Source organism: Hemiscyllium ocellatum, chromosome 25 (genome assembly GCF_020745735.1).
Source record: "Hemiscyllium ocellatum isolate sHemOce1 chromosome 25, sHemOce1.pat.X.cur, whole genome shotgun sequence".
In the NCBI taxonomy this organism is placed as follows: Eukaryota; Metazoa; Chordata; class Chondrichthyes; order Orectolobiformes; family Hemiscylliidae; genus Hemiscyllium; species Hemiscyllium ocellatum.
The window spans coordinates 4,660,014-4,679,957 of NC_083425.1; the positions used below are offsets into that span (position 1 = coordinate 4,660,014).

The window sequence follows — 19,944 nt, forward strand, 5'->3', positions numbered from 1 at the left end:
AGTACTGGGCTAAAAAGACATATTCCATCTGTTTCTGAGATAGCTATTCTAACATCCTTCCCTCTGGTCAGGACACAAGAAGATCTTAAAGATCTCATTCTACCTCCATCACTATAATGTACACATGCTGACCAGTCCCCATCTGCAGCAGCTGGGCTGAAAGACAGAAAGAAATTAAAGCTGGCCCATTTGGGTAAGTTGTTGGACAGATGTTCGCAGGTAAAGGGGTGGCTGGAAAATGGGAAGCCTTCAGAAATGAGATAACAAGAATCCAGAGAAACTATATTCCTGTCAGGGTGGGTGAAAGAAAAAGCTGGTAGGTATAGGGAATGCTGGATGACGAAAGAAATTGAGAGTTTGGTTAAGAAAAAGAAGGAAGCATATATCAGGTATAGACAGGATAGATGGAGTGAATCTTTAGGAGAGTATAAAGGCAGTAGGAGTATACTTAATAGGAAATCAGGAGGGCAAAAAGGAGATATAAGATAGCTTTTGCAAATAGAATTAAGGAGGATCCAAAGGGTTTTTACAAATACATTAAGGACAAAAGAATAACTAGGAAGGGAATAGGGACCCTCAAAGATCAGCAAGGCGGCCTTTGTGTGGAGCCGCAGAAAATGGGGGAGATACGAAACAAGTATTTTATATCAGTATTCACTGTGGAAAAGGATATGGAAGATATAGAAAGTAGCAAAATAGATGGTGACATCTTGCAAAATGTCCATATTACAGAGGAGGAAGTGCTGGATGTCTTGAAATGTATAAAAGTGGATAAATCCCCCAGACCTGTTCAAGTGTACCCTAGGACTCTGTGGGAAGCTAGAGAAGTGATTATAGGGCCTCTTGCTGAGATATTTGTATCATCGATAGTCACAGGTGAGGTGCCAGAAGACTGGAGGTTGGCTAACGTGATGCCACTGTTTAAGAAGGGTGGTAAGGACAAGTCAGGGAACTATAGACCGGTGAGCCTGACCTCGGTGGTGGGCATGTTATTAGAGGGAATCCTGAGGGACAGGATGTACATGTATTTGGAAAGGCAAGGACTGATTTGAGATAGTCAACATGGTTTTGTGTGTGGGAAATCATGTCTCACAAACTTGATTTGAGTTTTTTGAAGAAGTAACAAAGAGGATTGATGAGGGCAGAGCAGTAGATGTGATCTATATGGACTTCAGTAAAGCGTTTGACAAGGTTCCCCATGGGAGATTGGTTAGCAAGGTTAGATCTCATGGAATAAAGGGAGAACTAGCCATTTGGATACAGAACTGGCTCAAAGGTAGAAGACAGAGGGTGGTGGTGGAGGGTTGTTTTTCAGACTAGAGGCCTGTGACCAGTGGAGTGCCACAAGGATCGGTGCTGGGCCCTCTACTTTTTGCCAATTACATAAATGATTTGGATGCAAGCATAAGAGTACAGTTAGTAAGTTTGCAGATGCCACCAAAATTGGAGGTTTAGTGGACAGCGAAGAGGGTTACCTCAGATTACAACAGGATCTGGACCAGATGGGCCAATGGGCTGAGAAGTGGCAGATGGAGTTTAATTCAGATAAATGCGAGGTGCTGCATTTTGGGAAAGCAAATCTTAGCAGGACTTAGACACTTAATGGTAAGGTCCTAGGGAGTGTTACTGAACAAAGAGTCCTCGGAGTGCAGGTTCATAGCTCCTTGAAAGTGGAGTCACATGTAGATAGGATAGTGAAGAGGGCATTTGTTATGCTTTCCTTTATTGGTCAGAGTATTGAGTACAGGAGTTGGGAGGTCATGTTGCAGCTGTACAGGACATTGGTTAGACCACCGTTGGAATATTGCGTGCAATTCTGGTTTCCTTCCTATCGGAAAGATGTGAAACTTGAAAGGGTTCAAAAAAGATTTACAAGGATGTTGCCAGGATTGGAAGATTTGAGCCATAGGGAGAGGCCGAACAGGCTGGGGCTGTTTTCCTTTTGGAGGTTTACAAAATTACGAGATGGATAGATGAGAAAAATAAATAAAGTCTTTTCCCTGTGGTGAGGGAATCCAGAACTAGAGGGCATAGGTTTAGGGTGAGAGGGGAAAGATATAAATGGGACCTAAGGGGCAACATTTTCACGCAGAGGGTGGTACGTGTATGAAATGAACTGCCAGAGGATGTGGTGGAGGCTGGTACAATTGCAACATTTAAGAGGCATCTGGATCGGTATATAAATAGGAAGGGTTTGGAGGGATATGGGCCGGGTGCTGGCAGGTGGGACTAGATTGGGTTGGGATGTCTGGTCGGCATGGATGGGTTGGACTGAAGAGTCTGTTTCCATGCTGTACGTCTCTATGACTCTATGACTGTATGTCTCCTGTGCCCACCAGGAACAGCATGCCCTTGATGCTGCCACTCCTCAAAGCTACCATCACTGCTTTGTCTCGACCACTGACCTCAAAATCTCAGTGTCCCACCCCAATCCCCAGGCCAGCAGTGGCTACGTCTGGTGTTGCTGGATTGGCTGGCAGCTGGAGGGGCTCAGATTCCCTGACACTTGGAGGCAGACGTCCTGCTCTCTAATAGTGATGAAGAACAGGCCCTGAGGTATCATGTAGTGCAGCTAGACTCCAGGTGGTAAAGTCAACCAGGAGGTTAGTAAAGACTAGCACCACCTCCCCACATCACCCGCCCCCAATCTCCTCATAGTTGTGTAAAATTTTCTCAGAGTGTTGAAATGGAACCTTCCTGTAGTTCTCACAATATTAGGAATTCGATCAGAATTTGTTTTCTAAAGGAGAAGCTACATTGCTCCATGGCTAAGGTTCAGCAGGAATGTTTCTTATTTGCAAATGTTACCAGGGAGCGTATTTGTTTAACTTTAAAATCTTTGTACAGTTCTCCTACCTCGGCCGAAATCACTGTCAGCTCCCATCCCTCATGTCTGCCCTTTACAACGTCGATTTAACTATACAGACTACATCAGCTAGCAGCGAGACCCCACAGAGGTGGGAATCCCCGACATAGTGAATCACTGACCTTCCAGCCATCATTAGGCTTTTAGGTAGTGAGAACTTGGAAATATGGAAATGTGTTAAGTATAGAACACATAAGATGAATTCATTCACTTTCCTCAGGTCAGGTTGTAGATTGAAAGAAAGACAGACTTGCATTTATAACCTCAAGTTATTCCAAGCGCATTGCAGTCCATAAAGTGTATGTGAAATATAGTCACTGTAGTAATGCAGGAATGCACAGCCAACGCAGTTTGATAATGATCGGATCAGCTACCTCTGTAACATTAGTTGAGGGATAAATGTTCGCCAAGGAGAACGTAACCACTTGTCTTCGAATGGTGACTGTGTGATATTTATATCTGCCTTATTTTCCTTTTCTCTTTTCATGGGATTTGAGCTGGTAAGGCCAGCAATAACTGTCTGTGTCAATTGCCCATGAACTGAATGGTTTGTCAAGTTATTTCAGAGAGCGGTTAAGAGTCAGCCACCTTGCTGAGGTTCCGGAGTCACAGGCAGGGCTACCTGCAAAGGGATTTGGCAGACTTCCTTACGTTGTTAGCAAACCAGATGGATTTTTGTGGCAATTGATAATAGTGTCATAGTCTCCATTATAGAGAGTAGGTTTCCATTACCGGTTATCATTAATAGAATTTACATTATAGCAGGTGTCATGGTCTCAAATCATTTACTCAGCGACATCACCACAACAACGCCAACTCCCCTCTGAGAGGGCAGAGAGACACTTACTTCAACATCTCACCTGAAAGACAGCACGAACAAAGGTGCAGCACTCCCTCAGCATAGGCCCTATGATCGTGTGGCACTCCCTCTGCACTGACCCTCCGACAGTGCCCACTCCCTCAGCACTGACCCTCTGACAGTGCGGCATTCCCTCAGCACTGACCCTCTGACAGTGTGGCACTCCCTCAGCACTGACCCTCTGACAGTGTGGCAGTCCCTCAGTACTGACCCTCTGACAGTGCGGCACTCCCTCAGCACTGACCCTCCGACAGTGCAGCACTCCCTCAGCACTGACCCTCTGACAGTGCAGCACTCCCTCAGCATTGACCCTCTGACAGTGCAGCACTCCCTCAGCACTGACCCTCCGACAGTGCAGCACTCCCTCAGCACTGACCCTCCGACAGTGCAGCACTCCCTCAGCACTGACCCTCTGACAGTGCAGCACTCCCTCAGCACTGACCCTCTGACAGTGCAGCACTCCCTCAGCACTGACCCACTGAACATTTTCCAATATTGAAGGTTCTATTTAAATTTGAAATGTTTGCTGGTCTCTGCAGTTAACTCAGTGAGTTTGTTTGAAGCTCCCTTCACCATATCCGAGCTTGCACCAAATCCCAATCACCCATCACCAGGTTGTCCTGGAGCCTGGAGCTGCAGTTAGTGTGCCAACAACTGGAGTTTACCATTCTGCTCCTTTGTTTTTAAAGTCACTCCATTCCGTATTGCTGTCATCTCTGAGGCCCTACAATAACACCCTCTATTTATATCGAATGTTTTCCATCACGAACTTCCCCAAGGTGCGTTACAGGGGCATTCGGATAGAATAGAATCACCTGGATTGTCACGTGCATTCAAGTGAAACATTTGTAATGTTGCCTCTCAGTGCCATGTTCGGTACAGATACTTTAAATGTTCATACAGAATGGGCATAGATTAGCATGGGAATACAGAATTTCAAAACTTCAGACTAAGAATAAAAGGTATTTTGAAGGGACGAAAGTTATCATCCTTTTCCAATATCAGTCAGTGCCTGCCACGCTTCAGAGGGCAGGCCAGACTGCCTCCACACACTGGCGTGCATCCGGAACATGCCCTGCTCCCCGCTCCGGGACACACTCTGCTCCCCGCTCCCAGACTCTCGCTGCTCCCTGCTCCAGGTCATTCTCCGCTTCCCGCTCCGGGACACACTCTGCTCCTCACTCCCAGATTCTCTCTGTTCCCCGCTCCAGGACTCTCTCTGCTCCCCGCTCCGGGACTTTCTCTGCTCCCCGTTCCAGGACTCTCTCTCTTCCCCGCTCCCAGATTCTCTCTACTCCCCACTCCAGGTCTCTCTCTTCTCCCCGCTCCGGGACTGTCTCTATTCCCCGCTCCAGGATTCTCACTGCTCCCCGCTCTGGGTCTCTCTCTGCTCCCCGCTCCAGGACTCTCTCTGCTCCCCGCTCCGGGACTCACACTGCTCCCGGCTCCGGGTCTCCCTCTGCTCCCCTCTCCGGGACACTCTCTGCTCCCCGCTCCGGGACTCACACTGCTCCCGGCTCCGGGTCTCCCTCTGTTCCCCGCTCCGGGACTCTCCCTGCTCCCCTCTCCGGGACACTCTCTGCTCCCCGCTCCGGGACTCTCCCTCTGTTCCCCGCTCCGGGACTCTCTCTACTCCCCGCTCCATGCTCCCCGCAACGGGTCTCTCTCTGCTCCCCGCTCCGGGTCTCTCTCTGCTCCCCGCTCCGGGACTCCCTCTGCTCCCCGCTCCGGGTCTCTCTCTGTTCCCCGCTCGGGGTCTCTCTCTGTTCCCCGCTCCGGCTCTCCCTCTGCTCCCCGCTCCGGGTCTCCCTCTGCTCCCCGCTCCGGGTCTCCCTCTGCTCCCCGCTCCGGGACTCCCTCTGCTCCCCGCTCCGGGACTCCCTCTGCTCCCCGCTCCGGGTCTCCCTCTGCTCCCCGCTCCGGGTCTCCCTCTGCTCCCCGCTCCGGGACTCCCTCTGCTCCCCGCTCCGGGACTCCCTCTGCTCCCCGCTCCGGGACTCCCTCTGCTCCCCGCTCCGGGTCTCCCTCTGCTCCCCGCTCCGGGTCTCCCTCTGCTCCCCGCTCCGGGACTCCCTCTGCTCCCCGCTCCGGGACTCCCTCTGCTCCCCGCTCCGGGACTCCCTTTGTTCCCTGCTCCATGCTCCCCGATCCAGGACTCTCTCTGTTCCACGCTCCGGGACTCACTCTGCTCCCCACTCCAGGACTCCCTCTACTCCCCGCTCCATGCTCCCCGCAACGGGTCTCTCTCTGCTCCCCGCTCCGGGTCTCTCTCTGCTCCCCGCTCCGGGTCTCTCTCTGCTCCCCGCTCCGGGTCTCTCTCTGCTCCCCGCTCCGGGTCTCTCTCTGTTCACCGCTCCGGGTCTCTCTCTGTTCACCGCTCGGGGTCTCTCTCTGTTCCCCACTCCGGGACTCTCTATACTCCCTGCTCCATGCTCCCCGCAACGGGTCTCTCTCTGTTCCCTGCTCCGGGTCTCTCTCTGTTCACCGCTCCGGGTCTCCCTCTGCTCCCCGCTCCGGGTCTCCCTCTACTCCCCGCTCCGGGTCTCCCTCTGCTCCCCGCTCCGGGACTCCCTCTGCTCCCCGCTCCGGGTCTCCCTCTGCTCCCCGCTCCGGGTCTCCCTCTACTCCCCGCTCCGGGTCTCCCTCTGCTCCCCGCTCCGGGACTCCCTCTGCTCCCCGCTCCGGGACTCCCTCTGCTCCCCGCTCCGGGACTCTCTCTGCTCCCCGCTCCGGGTCTCCCTCTGCTCCCCGCTCCGGGACTCCCTCTGCTCCCCGCTCCGGGACTCCCTCTGCTCCCCGCTCCGGGACTCCCTCTGCTCCCCGCTCCGGGACTCCCTTTGTTCCCCGCTCCATGCTCCCTGATCCAGGACTCTCTCTGTTCCACGCTCCGGGACTCACTCTGCTCCCCACTCCAGGACTCCCTCTACTCCCCGCTCCATGCTCCCCGCAACGGGTCTCTCTCTGCTCCCCGCTCCGGGTCTCTCTCTGTTCACCGCTCCGGGTCTCCCTCTGCTCCCCGCTCCGGGACTCCCCCTGCTCCCCGCTCCGGGACTCCCCCTGCTCCCCGCTCCGGGACTCCCCCTGCTCCCCGCTCCGGGACTCCCTCTGTTCCCCACTCCAGGACTCCCTCTGTTCCCCGCTCCAGAACACACTCTGCTCCCCGCTCCAGGACACACTCTCCTCCCCACTCCAGAACACACTCTGCTCCCCGCTCTTGGAATCTGCTGTGCCTGCCTGTAAGACTTCTACAACTCTCCATTTCAAGCGTCTTCCACCCTCTTGCTGCATATATCCCCCTTAAACATTTTACCTCTCACCTTGAATGCGTGACCTCTCATTATTGAATCCTTCACCCTGGGGAAAAGCTTATCTCCATCCACTTCTGTACCCTTCGTGACCCTCAAACAGGTCCCCCCAATCTCATTTTTTCTAATGAAAACAATCCTAACCTACTCAACCTCTCTTCGTAGCTATCACCTTCCATACCAGGCAACATCCTCGTAAACCTTCTCTGCACCCTCTCCAAAGTGTCCACATCCTTGTGGCAACCAGAACTGTACACAGTATTTTAAGTGCGGCCAAACCAAAGTCTTGGACAATTTTAACATGACCTGCCAGCTCTTCGACTCAATGAAGACAACCATACTATATACCTTCTTGACCGCTCTATCAACCTGTGCAGCCACCTTCAGGGTACAATGGATCTGAACTCCCAGATCTCTCTGCTCATCAACTTTTCCCAAGACTCTTCCGTTTACAATATAGTTGGCTCTAGAATTAGATTTCCCAAAATGCATCACCTCACATTTGCCTGGATTGAACTCCATCTGCCACTTCTCCGCCCAGCTCTCCAAACTATCTATATTCTCCTGTATTCTCTGACAGTCCCATATGGTTTCTGCTACTCCACCAATCTTCTTGTCATCGGCAAGCTTACTGATCAGACCACAGTGCCCTCTTCTAGATCATTTATATATATTACAAACAACAGTGGCCCCAGCCCTGTCCCCTGTGGAACACCACTAGTCACCTTTCTCCATTTTGAGAAACTCCCTTCAACTACTACTCTCTGTCTCCTGTTGCTCAACCAGTTCTTTATCCACCAAGCTAGAATACCCTGCACACCATGTGACTGCACTTTCTCCATTAGTCTACCATGGGGAACCTTATCAAACGCCTTACTAAAGTCCATGCATATGACATCTACAGCTCCTCCTTCATCTATCAACTTGGTCACTTCCTCAAAGAACTCTATTGCGTTGGTAAGACACAATCTCCCCCACACAAAACCGTGTTGCCTATCACTGATAAGCCCATTCTTTTCCAGATATAAATAGATTTAATCCCTCAGTGCCTTCTCCACCAAACATTCCCACCCACTACCCTTCTTGAACAGGGGGATAACATGAGCAACCCTCTAGTCCTCCAGCACCATTAGTGGACCCTCTCTGGTTACCCTCTTGTTTCTTATATATGAATAAAAAGCCTTAGGATTCTCCTTATTTCTGCTCACTAAAGTTATTTCATGACCCCTTTTAGCCCACTTGATTCCTTGTTTAAGAATGGTCCTACTCTCCCGATATTCCTCCAAGGTCTGTTGTGTTCTTAGTTGCCTGGACCTTATGTACACTCCCCTTTTCCTCTTGGCTAGTCGCTCAATTTCTCCTGTCATTCTCGGTTCGCGAATCTTGCCTTTCCTATCCCCTGTTTTCAAAGGGACATGCCTATCTTCAACCTACCTTTGAAAGCCTCCCACATATGTGGGCGTCACAGTGGCACAGTGGTTAGCACTGCTGCCTCACAGCGCCAGAGACCCGGGTTCGATTCCCGCCTCAGGTGACTGTGTGGAGTTTGCATATTCTCCTCGTGCCTGTGTGGGTTTCCTCCTGGTGCTCTGGTTTCCTCCCACAGTCCAAAGATGTGCAGGTCAGGTGAATTGGCCATGCTAAATTGCCTGTAGTGTTAGGTGTAGGGGTATGGGTGGGTTGCGCTTCGGCGGGTCAGTGTGGACTTGTTGGGCCGAAGGGCCTGTTCCACGCTGTAAGTAATCTTATCTACACTAATCTTGTGGACTTCCCTTCAAACAGCTGTGTCCAATCCACATTTCCCAGCTCCTGCCGAATTTTGATATAATTGGCCTTAGCCCAGTTTCGTACCCATCCCTGAGGACCACTCTCATCTTTGTCCAAGAGTATTCAAAAACTTACAGAAGTTTGCTTTTTATTTCATCGTGAAGTGCTGATAGAAGAAAGCCTCTTGCATATTGTTGAACTCTGTTGGTCTCAATCCTGCCTCCAGTTTGACATGAACTGTCCCTTGATCTCCAAATGGTTCCCAGTGTCTATCATGGGCTTTGCCAGTTGAACAGCAAATTAGACTGTATCATGAGAGTATCTCAGTAGACCCCAACTGGCCAATGCTGTTTTGGGGTCTTTCAGATTTACAGCTGCATTACTGTGCAGAAACTAAATTTTCAGATTTTAAAATTGCTTTTGTTTAATCCTGCTTGTTTTTAATTAAATACAACCCTCTCTTACCTTGCTCCAACCTTTTGGGTATTGCTCATGTAATTATTCTTTTCTATTTAAAAGTTACAACCATTAAATTGTGTTTGTGGAGTTGTGGTGCACCAGAGGTGTCTGAGAGTTACATAATGCCTGTTAAGGAAATGGCTCAGTCGATTACAGGGCAGCACATAATCCTTAGGTCGATTACTCCCTGGTGTGAATGCTGCTGACATGAACTTTCACAGCGGAACACTAAATCCAATCACTCTCCTGTTACTTACTGCCACACGTCAGAGTCAACAGGGTCGACCCCCGCAGAATAGAACTGGAGAAGACAAAAGGCATTGACACACACTTCACACCAAGACACCGGAGATTCAAAGGAAGACCTGTTACTGACAGTGACGCAGTGGGCTGAAATCTGATCTTTCACATAGATCTAGGCTTGAATTTTGTCACAACTTACATGAGATGAAGCTTATAAAACGATACAGCACAGAAGTAGGCCATTTGGCCCATTGTTCCGACATGAATTCTTTGAAAATGTTATCCAGTTCCATTTCCCCATCGCACTCTTTCATCATAACCCAGCAATTTTGGCCTTTCCAAGTATTTACCCAGTTTCCCTTTGAATAATACTGCAGATGTAATTGACAAAAGAAGTAATGCAGAAATGCTCTCACACAGCAATCACAGAGTGGTTCGGATCTGAAATGCATTGCCCATGAGTGTGTTGTTGCTTCAGTCAGACATTCAAGAGAGAATTAGATTATTATCTCAAAAGGAAGATTGCAGGGTTATGAGGAGAAGCTGAATAATGGCACCAGATGCATTGCTCATTCAGAAAGCTGGTGCTCCACAATGAGATATATCGATGACCCCTGCTCTGTAACGATTCTGTGTTCCCACCATTTGTCAGGCAGCACAGTCCCCTCAGTCAAATCAATGGAAATGTCATAGAATTGCTACAGTGCTGATAGTGACCATTCAGCCCATCAAGTCTGCACCAACCCTCCAAAGAGAACAAACAAGTAGGCATGCAGTGAATCCCAGCGCAAACTGAGGGAACCACATCACATCTTCAGACTAAATACTTTTCAACCTTCGGGAGTTAATATTATGTTCAATATCTTCAGATGGTGAACTCACTCCCCTTCCTTCTGTCTCTTTTAGCTTGACTTGGTCCATTCTCTGTTATCATGCCCTCTCTCCCTTCCCCCAACCCCAGTGGGACCATCTGTTCTTTCCAGTCTGGCCATTAGAGACACCATTCCGATCATTTACTCTGCACTATCAATGCCCTTTCTCCCCCAGTATTCCACACCCCTCCCACCCATTACACAAATGCTGTCCTTCACACTTCATTTCAGCTCTGATCAAGTAATCTATAGTTCCACATTAGCTTGCTCCCTCTCCATGGCTGCTGCCTGACTCGCTGGGATTCCAAGATTTTTTTTTGTTTTCACCAATATTCTGGGCACACAGGTTAATCCCACCACAGCAGCTGGTGGGATTGAAATTCAAATAATAAACCTGGAATTCAGAGTTTGAGTCATCGGGTCAGAGGGATGTACAGGACGGAAACAGACTCTTCGGTCCAACCCGTCCATGCCGACCAGATATCCGAACCCAATCTAGTCCCGCCTGTCAGCACCCAGCCCATATCCCTCCAAACCCTTCCTACTCATATACCCATCCAAATGCCTTTTAAATGTTGCAATTGTACCAGCCTCCACCACTTCCCCTGGCAGTTGTGACCATGAAACTATCCGTGGTAATGGTTCATGACTGAGGGGAAAGAACACTTTAACTCTCCCTCCCACTCCACCGAGGACATGCAGGTCCTTGGACTCCTCCACCGGCAGAACATAACAACATGACGGCTGGAGGAAGAGCGCCTCATCTTCCGCCTGGGAACCCTCCAACCACAAGAGATGAACTCAGATTTCTCCAGTTTCCTCATTTCCCCTCCCCCCACCTTGTCTCAGTCGATTCCCTCAACTCAGCACCGCCCTCCTAACCTGCAATCTTCTTCCTGACCTCTCCGCCCCCACCCCACTCCAGCCTATCACCCTCACCTTAACCTCCTTCCACCTATCACATCTCCATCGCCCCTCCCCCAAGTCCCTCCTCCCTACCTTTTATCTTAGCCTGCCTGGCACCCTCTCCTCATTCCTGATGAAGGGCTTATGCCCGAAACGTCGAATTTCCTGTTCCTTGGATGCTGCCTGGCCTGCTGTGCTTTAACCAGCAACACATTTTCAGCCGTGATCTCCAGCATCTGCAGACCTCATTTTTTACCTGAGGGGAAAGAAACCACCTTTACCTGGTCTGGCCTGCTTGTGACACCAGACTCTCACCTGCTATCTGAAATGGCCAAGCAAACCATTCATTTTAAGGGCAATAAATGTTGGTCCAGCCGATGCCCCATCTACAAATGAAAGAGAACTCCATTGGTGCTTAATGCCCCAGCAGCCTTGAGAAGAGGCCACCACCGGTGTGAGGAAAAACAATGTTCCATTGCCCATGAGTTTAACACCGACTGTCCAGCTCAGGGAGAGTAAAACTACTGAGCTAATAACAGTTTTACAGGAACTGGTCATCAGGCTGAGCCAGTCTCTCTTCTTGGAATGGCACGGTGTCTCCGTGGTTAGCATCGTTGCCTCATGGCACCAGAGACCCAGATTTGATTCTAGTCTCGGGTGACCGTCTGAGTTGAGTTTGCACATTCTCCCCGTGTCTGTGTGGATTTCCTCTGTGTGCTCTGGTTTCCTCCCACAATCCAAAAATATGCAGGTTAGGTGGATTAGCCATGGGAATGCAGGGTTACAGGGATATAATAGGTGGGTGGGTGTGGGTGGGATGCTCTTCGGAGGGTCGGTGTGGACTCAGTGAACCGAATTGTATGATGATTCTTTCCAATATCCAGAAGTCTTTCAAAGCCCCTTCCCTAGTAACTCTGGAAATATCATTCCTTAGCAACAGTGGAAGTGACAATAGGGAAAAGGCACGTGGTAATGATGCTCGTTTGAAGAATTAGTGTGGTCACACTGGGCTGTGTAGCCTCCTTCTGTGTCGTAATAATTCTGTGATTCTGTGACCAGAATCTGTGAAGCATCATTAGTGAGGTTAAAGTGACCTGGTAACCAGGAGTCACTCACAGCCCTGCAGATACCAGGCTCGGTTATGCAGCAGATTTATGCTGCTCACCTTACTTACATCCTCTCTGTCTCTTTGTCTTTTTTTCAGTGAGTGTCATTTAGAATGAAGCCCTCTGCAGGATCAGGTTTTCCCTGGCCTGAGGTTTTTAATCTGTTTTGTCACACCCCTGGAGGGGAGGATATGCCTGAACAATGATGCAGGAAGCTCACTTGTGGCATCGGATGGGTCCATTTTCTCTCCGATATTGCCCTGCAGGGTTTGGGAGGATATTTATACTGGTGGTCTGGGATGTGAGGGCAAGAATACCTTTATGTTTTTGGTGCCTGTTAAATCCTTTCCAGATAAGCCGAATGCAGAGTAAATGTCCACCAGAGTTCCATTGACACTGTCCCCATCAAACTCTCCTGTAACAGGTATACTGCAGGATCTGAGAGTGTTTGATGGGATCGGTGTAGAGGGAGCTTTACTCTGTATCTAATCTATCTTTATTCTTTTAAAAACAAAATGAAGCTTCCCCACTCTTTTACATTAAAAATAAACAGAAAGTCAAGCTCTTCTGACAGTCCCAATTAAACACTTCAAGGACAGGGTAAGAACAGGGTTAGATATACTGTGAAGCTCTCTCTACACTGTCCCTATCAAACACTCCCAGCACAGGGACAGCACGGGGTTAGATACAGAGTAAAGCTCTCTCTACACCGTCCCCCATCAAACACTCCAAGGACAAGGAAGCACGGGGTTAGATACAGAGTAAAGCTCTCTCTACACTGATCCCATCAAACAGTCACAGGACAGGGACACAACAGGTTTAAATACAAAGTTAAGCTTCCTCCACACTGGGCCACTGGGCTAATGGTCAGATACTTGGTAGTGTGGATGAGCAGAGGGATTTTGGTGTCCATGTACACAGATCTCTGAAAGTTGCCACCCAGGTAAATAGTGCTGTGAAGAAGGTATATGGCATACTGGCTTTTATTGGTAGAGGAATTGAGTTCCGGAGTCCTGAGGTCATGTTGCAGTTGTATAAGACTCTGGTGCGGCCGCATCTGGAGTATTGTGTGCAGTTTTGGTCGCCATACTATAGGAAGGATGTGGAGGCACTGGAATGGGTGCAGAGGAGGTTTACCAGGATGTTGCCTGGTATGGTAGGAAGATCGTATGAGGAAAGGCTGAGGCACTTGGGGCTGTTTTCATTGGAGAAAAGAAGGCTTAGGGGTGACTTGATAGAGGTGTACAAGATGATTAGGGGTTTAGATAGGGTTGACAATGAGAACCTTTTTCCACGTATGGAGTCAGCTATTACAAGGGGGCATAGCTTTAAATTAAGGGGTGGTAGGTATAGGACAGATGTTAGGGGTAGATTCTTTACTCAGCGAATCGTGAGTTCATGGAATGCCCTGCCAGTAGCAGTGGTGGACTCTCCCTCTTTATGGGGATTTAAACGGGCATTGGATAGGCATATGGAGGATAGTGGGCTAGTGTAGGTTAGGTGGGCTTGGGTCGGCGCAACATCGAGGGCCAAAGGGCCTGTACTGCGCTGTATTTTTCTATGTTCTATATACACTGTTCCCCATCAAACATGCCCAGGACAGGGACAGCCCGGGGTTAGATATAGAGTAAAGCTTCCTCTACACTATCCCCATCAAACACACCCAGGACAGGGACAGCACGGGGTTAGATACAGAGTAAAGCTCCCTCTACACTGTTCCCCATCAAACACTCACAGGGACAGCACAGGATTAGGTACAAAGTAAAGCCCCCTCTACACTGTCCCCATCAAACCCTCCTAGGACAGGGACAGCACAGAGTTTAGATACAAGGTAAAGCTTCCTCATATAAACGTGTAAGGAAAGGGAAAATAAAGTTCCCTCAATGTTGTCTTCACCAAACACATCGGGGATGGGAACAACACAGGGTTAGACACAGAATAAATCAGGGACAGCATAGTCTAATTTTGACCTCAATGTTTATGAGTGCCATTGTCAATCAGGGTTCGGTAGATAAGAATGTGAAGTGGGTATTTTAGCTAAAAGTTTTGCATTACCCAGAGCCCAGCCTGGTACAGTGTGATACTGACCATCTCGCAGTCAGACAAAGAGCTGGAGCTTGGAGCCTCCCTCTGCTCCGAACACAAAGAGGTCAGGCTGATATCAGTAAGAGCAGGTATCAGACAGCCCTGGAATTTGAACCTGGAGAATGATGTTTGTGCTTTCCTGTGCCAGTGTAGCCTGCTGGCAAAGAGCCACCAGATAGTGGTGGCCCTGTGTCTTTGGAGGCATCCCTCCGGGATATTATTGAAGAGATTCCTTCTCCAGACATAGTCGTGGGCTCCTCATTGAAAGACAGGTCTTTGTGACACAGTAATAGCAGTTGCTCAGCAATAACCTGCTCACTGACACTCACTTTGACCACTCGGCGCCTGAACCTCATTATGGTTTTGGTTTAAACCTTTGGACAAAACAGCTGGATTCCAGAGATGAGGAGAGAGTGACTGCCCTTAACATAAAAGCTGCATGTTAACATAAATGCATCAAAATGGGAATCCATGGGTATATGGAAAAGTCTCTGCAACTGAGAGTTATACCTGGAACAAAGGAAGGTGGTTGTGAAGGTCAGCCATCTTAACTCCAGGACATCGCTGCAGGGTAGATACTCTCTGATCAACCTTGGCACTTTGGGGCCAGCGACCAGAATGCTGTTGTGGTTCTGTTCGCCGAGCTGGAAGTTTTTGCTGCAAACATTTCGTTCCCTGGCTAGGGAACATCATCAGTGCTATTGGAGCCTCCTGTGAAGCGCTGCTTTGATGTTCCCTAGCCAGGGAACGAAACGTTTGCAGCAAAAACTTCCAGCTCGGCGAACAGAACCACAACAACGGACACCCGAGCTACAAATCTTCAACCAGACTTTAACCAGAATGCTATTAGTTTTAAAATAGTGACAGAAAATGATGGACCAGATCTAAAAGTTGAAGTTCTAAATTGGAGGAAGGCTTATTTTGACGGAATTTGGCAAAAACTTTCAAAAGCTGATTGGGTGCAGATGTTCACAGGTAAAGGGACGGCTGGAAAATGGGAAGCCTTCAGAAATGAGAAAACGAGAATCCAGAGAAAGTATATTCCTGTCAGGGTGAAAGGGAAGGCTGGTAGGTATAGGGAATGCTGGATGACTAAAGAAATTGTGGGTTTGGTTAAGAATAAGAAGTAAGCATATGTAAGGTATAGACAGGATAGATCAAGTGAATCCTTATAAAGGCAGTAGGAGTATACTTAAGAGGGAAATCAGGAGGGCAAAACAGGGACAAGAGATAGCTTTGACAAATAGAATTAAGGAGAATCCAAAGGGTTTTTACAAATACATTAAAGACAAAAGGGTAACTAGGGAGAGAATAGGGCCCCTCAAAGATCCGCAAGGCGGCCTTTGTGTGGAGCTGCAGGAGATGGGGCAGATACTAAACGAGTATTTTGCATCAGTGTTTACTGTGGAGAAGGATATGGAAAATATAGAATGTAGGTAAATAGATGGTGACATCTTGAAAACTCCAAATTACAGAGGAGGAAGTGCTGGATGTCTTGAAACACACAAAAGTGGATAAATCCCTAGGACCTGATCAGTTGTTCCCTAGAACTCTGTGGGAAGCTAGGGAAGTGATTGCTGGGCCTCTTGCTGAGATATTTGTATCATTGATAGTCACAGGTGAGGTGCCAGAAGACTGGAGGTTAGCTAACGTGGTACCATTATTTAAGAAGGGTAGTAAGGACAAGCCAGGGAACTATAGACCAGTGAGCCTGACGTCGGTGGTGGGCAAGTTGTTGGAGGGAATCCTGACGGACAGGATGTACATGTATTTGGAAAGGCAAGGACTGATTAGGGATACTCAGCATAGCTTTGTGTGTGGGAAATCATGTCTCACAAATTTGATTGAGTTTTTCGAAAAATTAACAAAGAGGGTTGATGAGGGTAGAGCAGTAGACGGAATCTATGTGGATTTCAGTGAGATGTTCGACAAGGTTCCCCATGGGAGACTGATTAGCAAGGTTAGATCTCATGGAATACAGGGAGAACTAGCCATTTGGATACAGAACTGGCTCAAAGGTAGAAGACAGAGGGTGGTGGAGGAGGATTGTTTTCCAGACTGGAGGCCTGTGACCAGTGGAGTGTCACATGGATTGGTGCTGGGTCCACTACTTTTCATCATTTATATAAATCAGTTGGATGCGAGCTTAAGAGGTTTAGTTAGTAAGTTTGCAGATGACACCAAAATTGGAGGTGTAGTGGACAATGAAGAAAGTTACCTCAGATTACAATGGGATCTTGAGCCAATGGGCTGAGGAGTGGCAGATAGAGTTTAATTTAGATAAATATGAGATGCTGCATTTTGGGAAAGCAAATCTTAGCAGGACTTATACACTTAATGGTAAGCTCCGAGGGAGTGTTGCTGAACTAAGAGACCTTGGAATGCAGGTTCATAGTTCCTTGAAAGTGGAGTCGCAGGTAGATAGGATAGTGAAGAAAGTGTTTGGTATGCTTTCCTTTATTGGTTGGAGTATTGAGTACAGGAGTTGGGAGGGCATGTTGCGGCTGTACAGGACATTGGTTAGGCCACTGTTGGAATATTGCATGCAATTCTGGTCTCCTTCCTATCAAAAAATGTTGTGAAACTTGAAAGGGTTCAGAAAAGATTTACAAGGATGTTGCCAGGGTTGGAGGATTTGAACTATAGGGAGAGGTTGAACAGGCTGGGGCTGTTTTCCCTGGAGCATTGGAGGCTGAGGGGTGACTTTATAGAGATCTATAGACAGTCTTTTTCCTGGGGTGGGGGAGTCCAGAACTAGAGGGCATAGATTTAGGGTGAAAGGGCAAATATATAAAAAGGGCAACATTTTCATGCAGAGGGTGGTACGTGTATGGAATAAGCTGCCAGAGGAAGTGGTGGAGGCTGGTACAATTGCAACATTTAAAAGGCATCTGGATGGGTATATGAATAGGAGGATAAATTCTATGACTCTAAGTGACAAGTAATATTCAAGCCACATAAATACTAAACAATGACTATCTTCAACAAAAGAAACTGTAACCAACACCCCTTATTTCCCACAATCAATGGGGTTCCAACTGCTAGAAATTGAGCTGGACCAGCTGTATAAATATTGTGTCTACAAGAGCAGGTCAGGGTCTAGGAATTCTATTGCAGATAACTTATCCCCTGACTCCCCAAAGCCTGAACAAACCACCAGTCAGCAGTGTAATGCAGTGCTTCCCACTTGCCTGGATTGGGGCAGCTCCAACAACACTCAAGAAACTCGACACCATTCAGAAGAACAAAGCTCACTTGATTGGTACCATATTTGCAGACATACACTCCCTGCAAAACCATCACACAGCAGCGGCAGTGTGTACCATCTATAAAAAAGTTAAAAATCACACAACACCAGGTTATAGTCGAACAGGTTGATGTAGAAGCACAGGCTTTCGGAGCACTGCTCCTTCGTCAGGTATCTGGTACACAGTCAGGTAGCACTCTGAAAACCTGTGCTTCCAAATCAAGCTGTCGGACTATAGCCTGGTGTTGTGTAATTTTTCACATTGTCCACCCCCGGCCAACACCAGCTCCTCCACATCATGGCCATCTATAAAAAACACTGCAGACATTCAAGAGGGATCTTAACACCTTCCAAACCCAAAATCTTTGCCATCGATAAGGACAAAGGCAACAAATACATGGGAATATCATGACCTGCAAATTCCCCTCAAGATCACTCATCATCCTGACTTGGAAATATATTGGTGTTCCTTCGCTGTTGTTGGGACAAAATCCTGGAATATCCTCCCTAACAGCATTGAGGATTTACCTTCAGTGCATGGATTGCAGTTGTTCAAAAAGGCAGCTCACCACCGCCTTGTCGAAGGCAACTAGGGCCAGGCAATAAATGCATGGCCAGCTAACAACATCCAAATTCCAGTGAATGAATATAGATAAAATATATATATAGAGAGAGAGAGAGAGAGAGCAACTGAATCATGGCAGCTGTCCTGTGGAGGAATCTTTCACCATGTTCATTTCAGCAACTGTTTCAATAACAAGTCAAGACCAGGAGATACTTGAGTAACTGAAATATTCCAAGTCAAACCCAAGTAGAGGAAAAAGTGTCTCCAAGTAACCGTGTCAATCAATACACTTAAGTTGTGTAAGAGACAACTAGGGAATACAACACCCTCAGTTATTTAAAACACTATGTCATACAAATTTTACCCTTGTTTTCAAACACCCACAGTCACGAGTCCCCTCTCCCCCTCTCTGCTGTCTGCTCAAGCCTGGCATTGGCTCCTCCAATCCTGGTTCTTGTGCAGCCTAGTTTTCTTGGCATCACCATTGGCAGCACAGCCTTTCACCACCTGGGCCCTAACCTCCAGAATTCCCTCCAGGTTAAAGGACTATGGGACTGCAGGAGGTTGCAGAGTTAAATCTGAGTCAAGAGCAAGCTGAGGGCATGCGTGTGAAAATAATGTTGGGCAAAGTTGAATGTTTGGGATGGTACCCATTGCAGCATTCACTGGTTGTGAAGTCAGCTCCTGCAGCCCCCTGTCCGATTTGGTGAAGCTGCTTCAGTGCTTGGGGCTTCTTTCAGCTGCTGACATTGAACACTTTGTTTTGGTGTCTTTCCCACCAATGGGTTAATTCTGCAAATATTGCACCAAATCTTTCTGTTGGGTTGCGTTATTGACAACCTCAAGTTCTCATCATCCCTGCTTCCTGATTGCTGGTTAATTATGTTTCACACTGTATTTTAATCATTTGTTTGTATTAAACATTTCCCACAATGGTGCAGGACAAGCCATCACTGGAAGTGACAAGAGTGGAAGTTGGTGAGGTGGTGAGATGGGAATAAGTTCAGGATTGTTTCCCCCCATGACTGAACCGTGATGATATGGGGTGGAGAATATCAGGTTTTCAGCCCTTCCCAACAGGAAATCAGAAGGCCATTTGGTGCCGAATTGGAAGCTGGTGACTCATGGGCCCATGAACGAGTGGTTGAAATAAACATTAGACATCTGCACGTGAAAATTGGGGTCCTGAATGCTACACCCCCCATGCATTTGCATAGTGCCTTTCATGCTGCAAAACATGTTAAGTTGTTTTGGGCCCCTCAATAAAATTAGTCATCAAAGGGAGCAGCACCTACACTGTATGCTCAATTATGAGGTCCAAAGCAGCACTCCTTAGAGCGAAGGTGAGGGGTTATTCACATAAAGCTAATAAAGGAGTTAATTACCAAGGAGTTTGCAGGAACAGAAGTTTATCCCTAACACTCCACTCCCCAATATACACAATCAGGTAAGCTGCAGTCTCACTGCTCCCGGATTACATTCCCTAATAGAAACGTGGTAATAATTTCAGGAAGATCTTGTGTTAAACTGATGAAACACTTTTGTTGCTGGTGTCTTCTTGTACTGAGTTCTGATTACTTTGTGCTTCTCGCGATAGGTTTGCCCTATGGATGGGAAGAGGCTTATACAGCAGACGGGATTAAATATTTTATCAAGTAAGTACC

General features: G+C 48.0%; 1 protein-coding gene across 2 annotated transcripts in view; it reads left to right on the plus strand.

The window, feature by feature from the left end:
* The window catches only part of stxbp4 (syntaxin binding protein 4), a 271,436-nt gene that overhangs the window by 231,634 nt on the left and 19,858 nt on the right, over nucleotides 1-19,944 (plus strand). For both annotated transcript variants that reach the window (XM_060844429.1, XM_060844430.1), the window contains one exon: nucleotides 19,878-19,935. In XM_060844429.1, coding sequence (XP_060700412.1) covers nucleotides 19,878-19,935 — 58 coding nt within the window. The remainder of the gene's footprint in view (nucleotides 1-19,877; nucleotides 19,936-19,944) is intronic.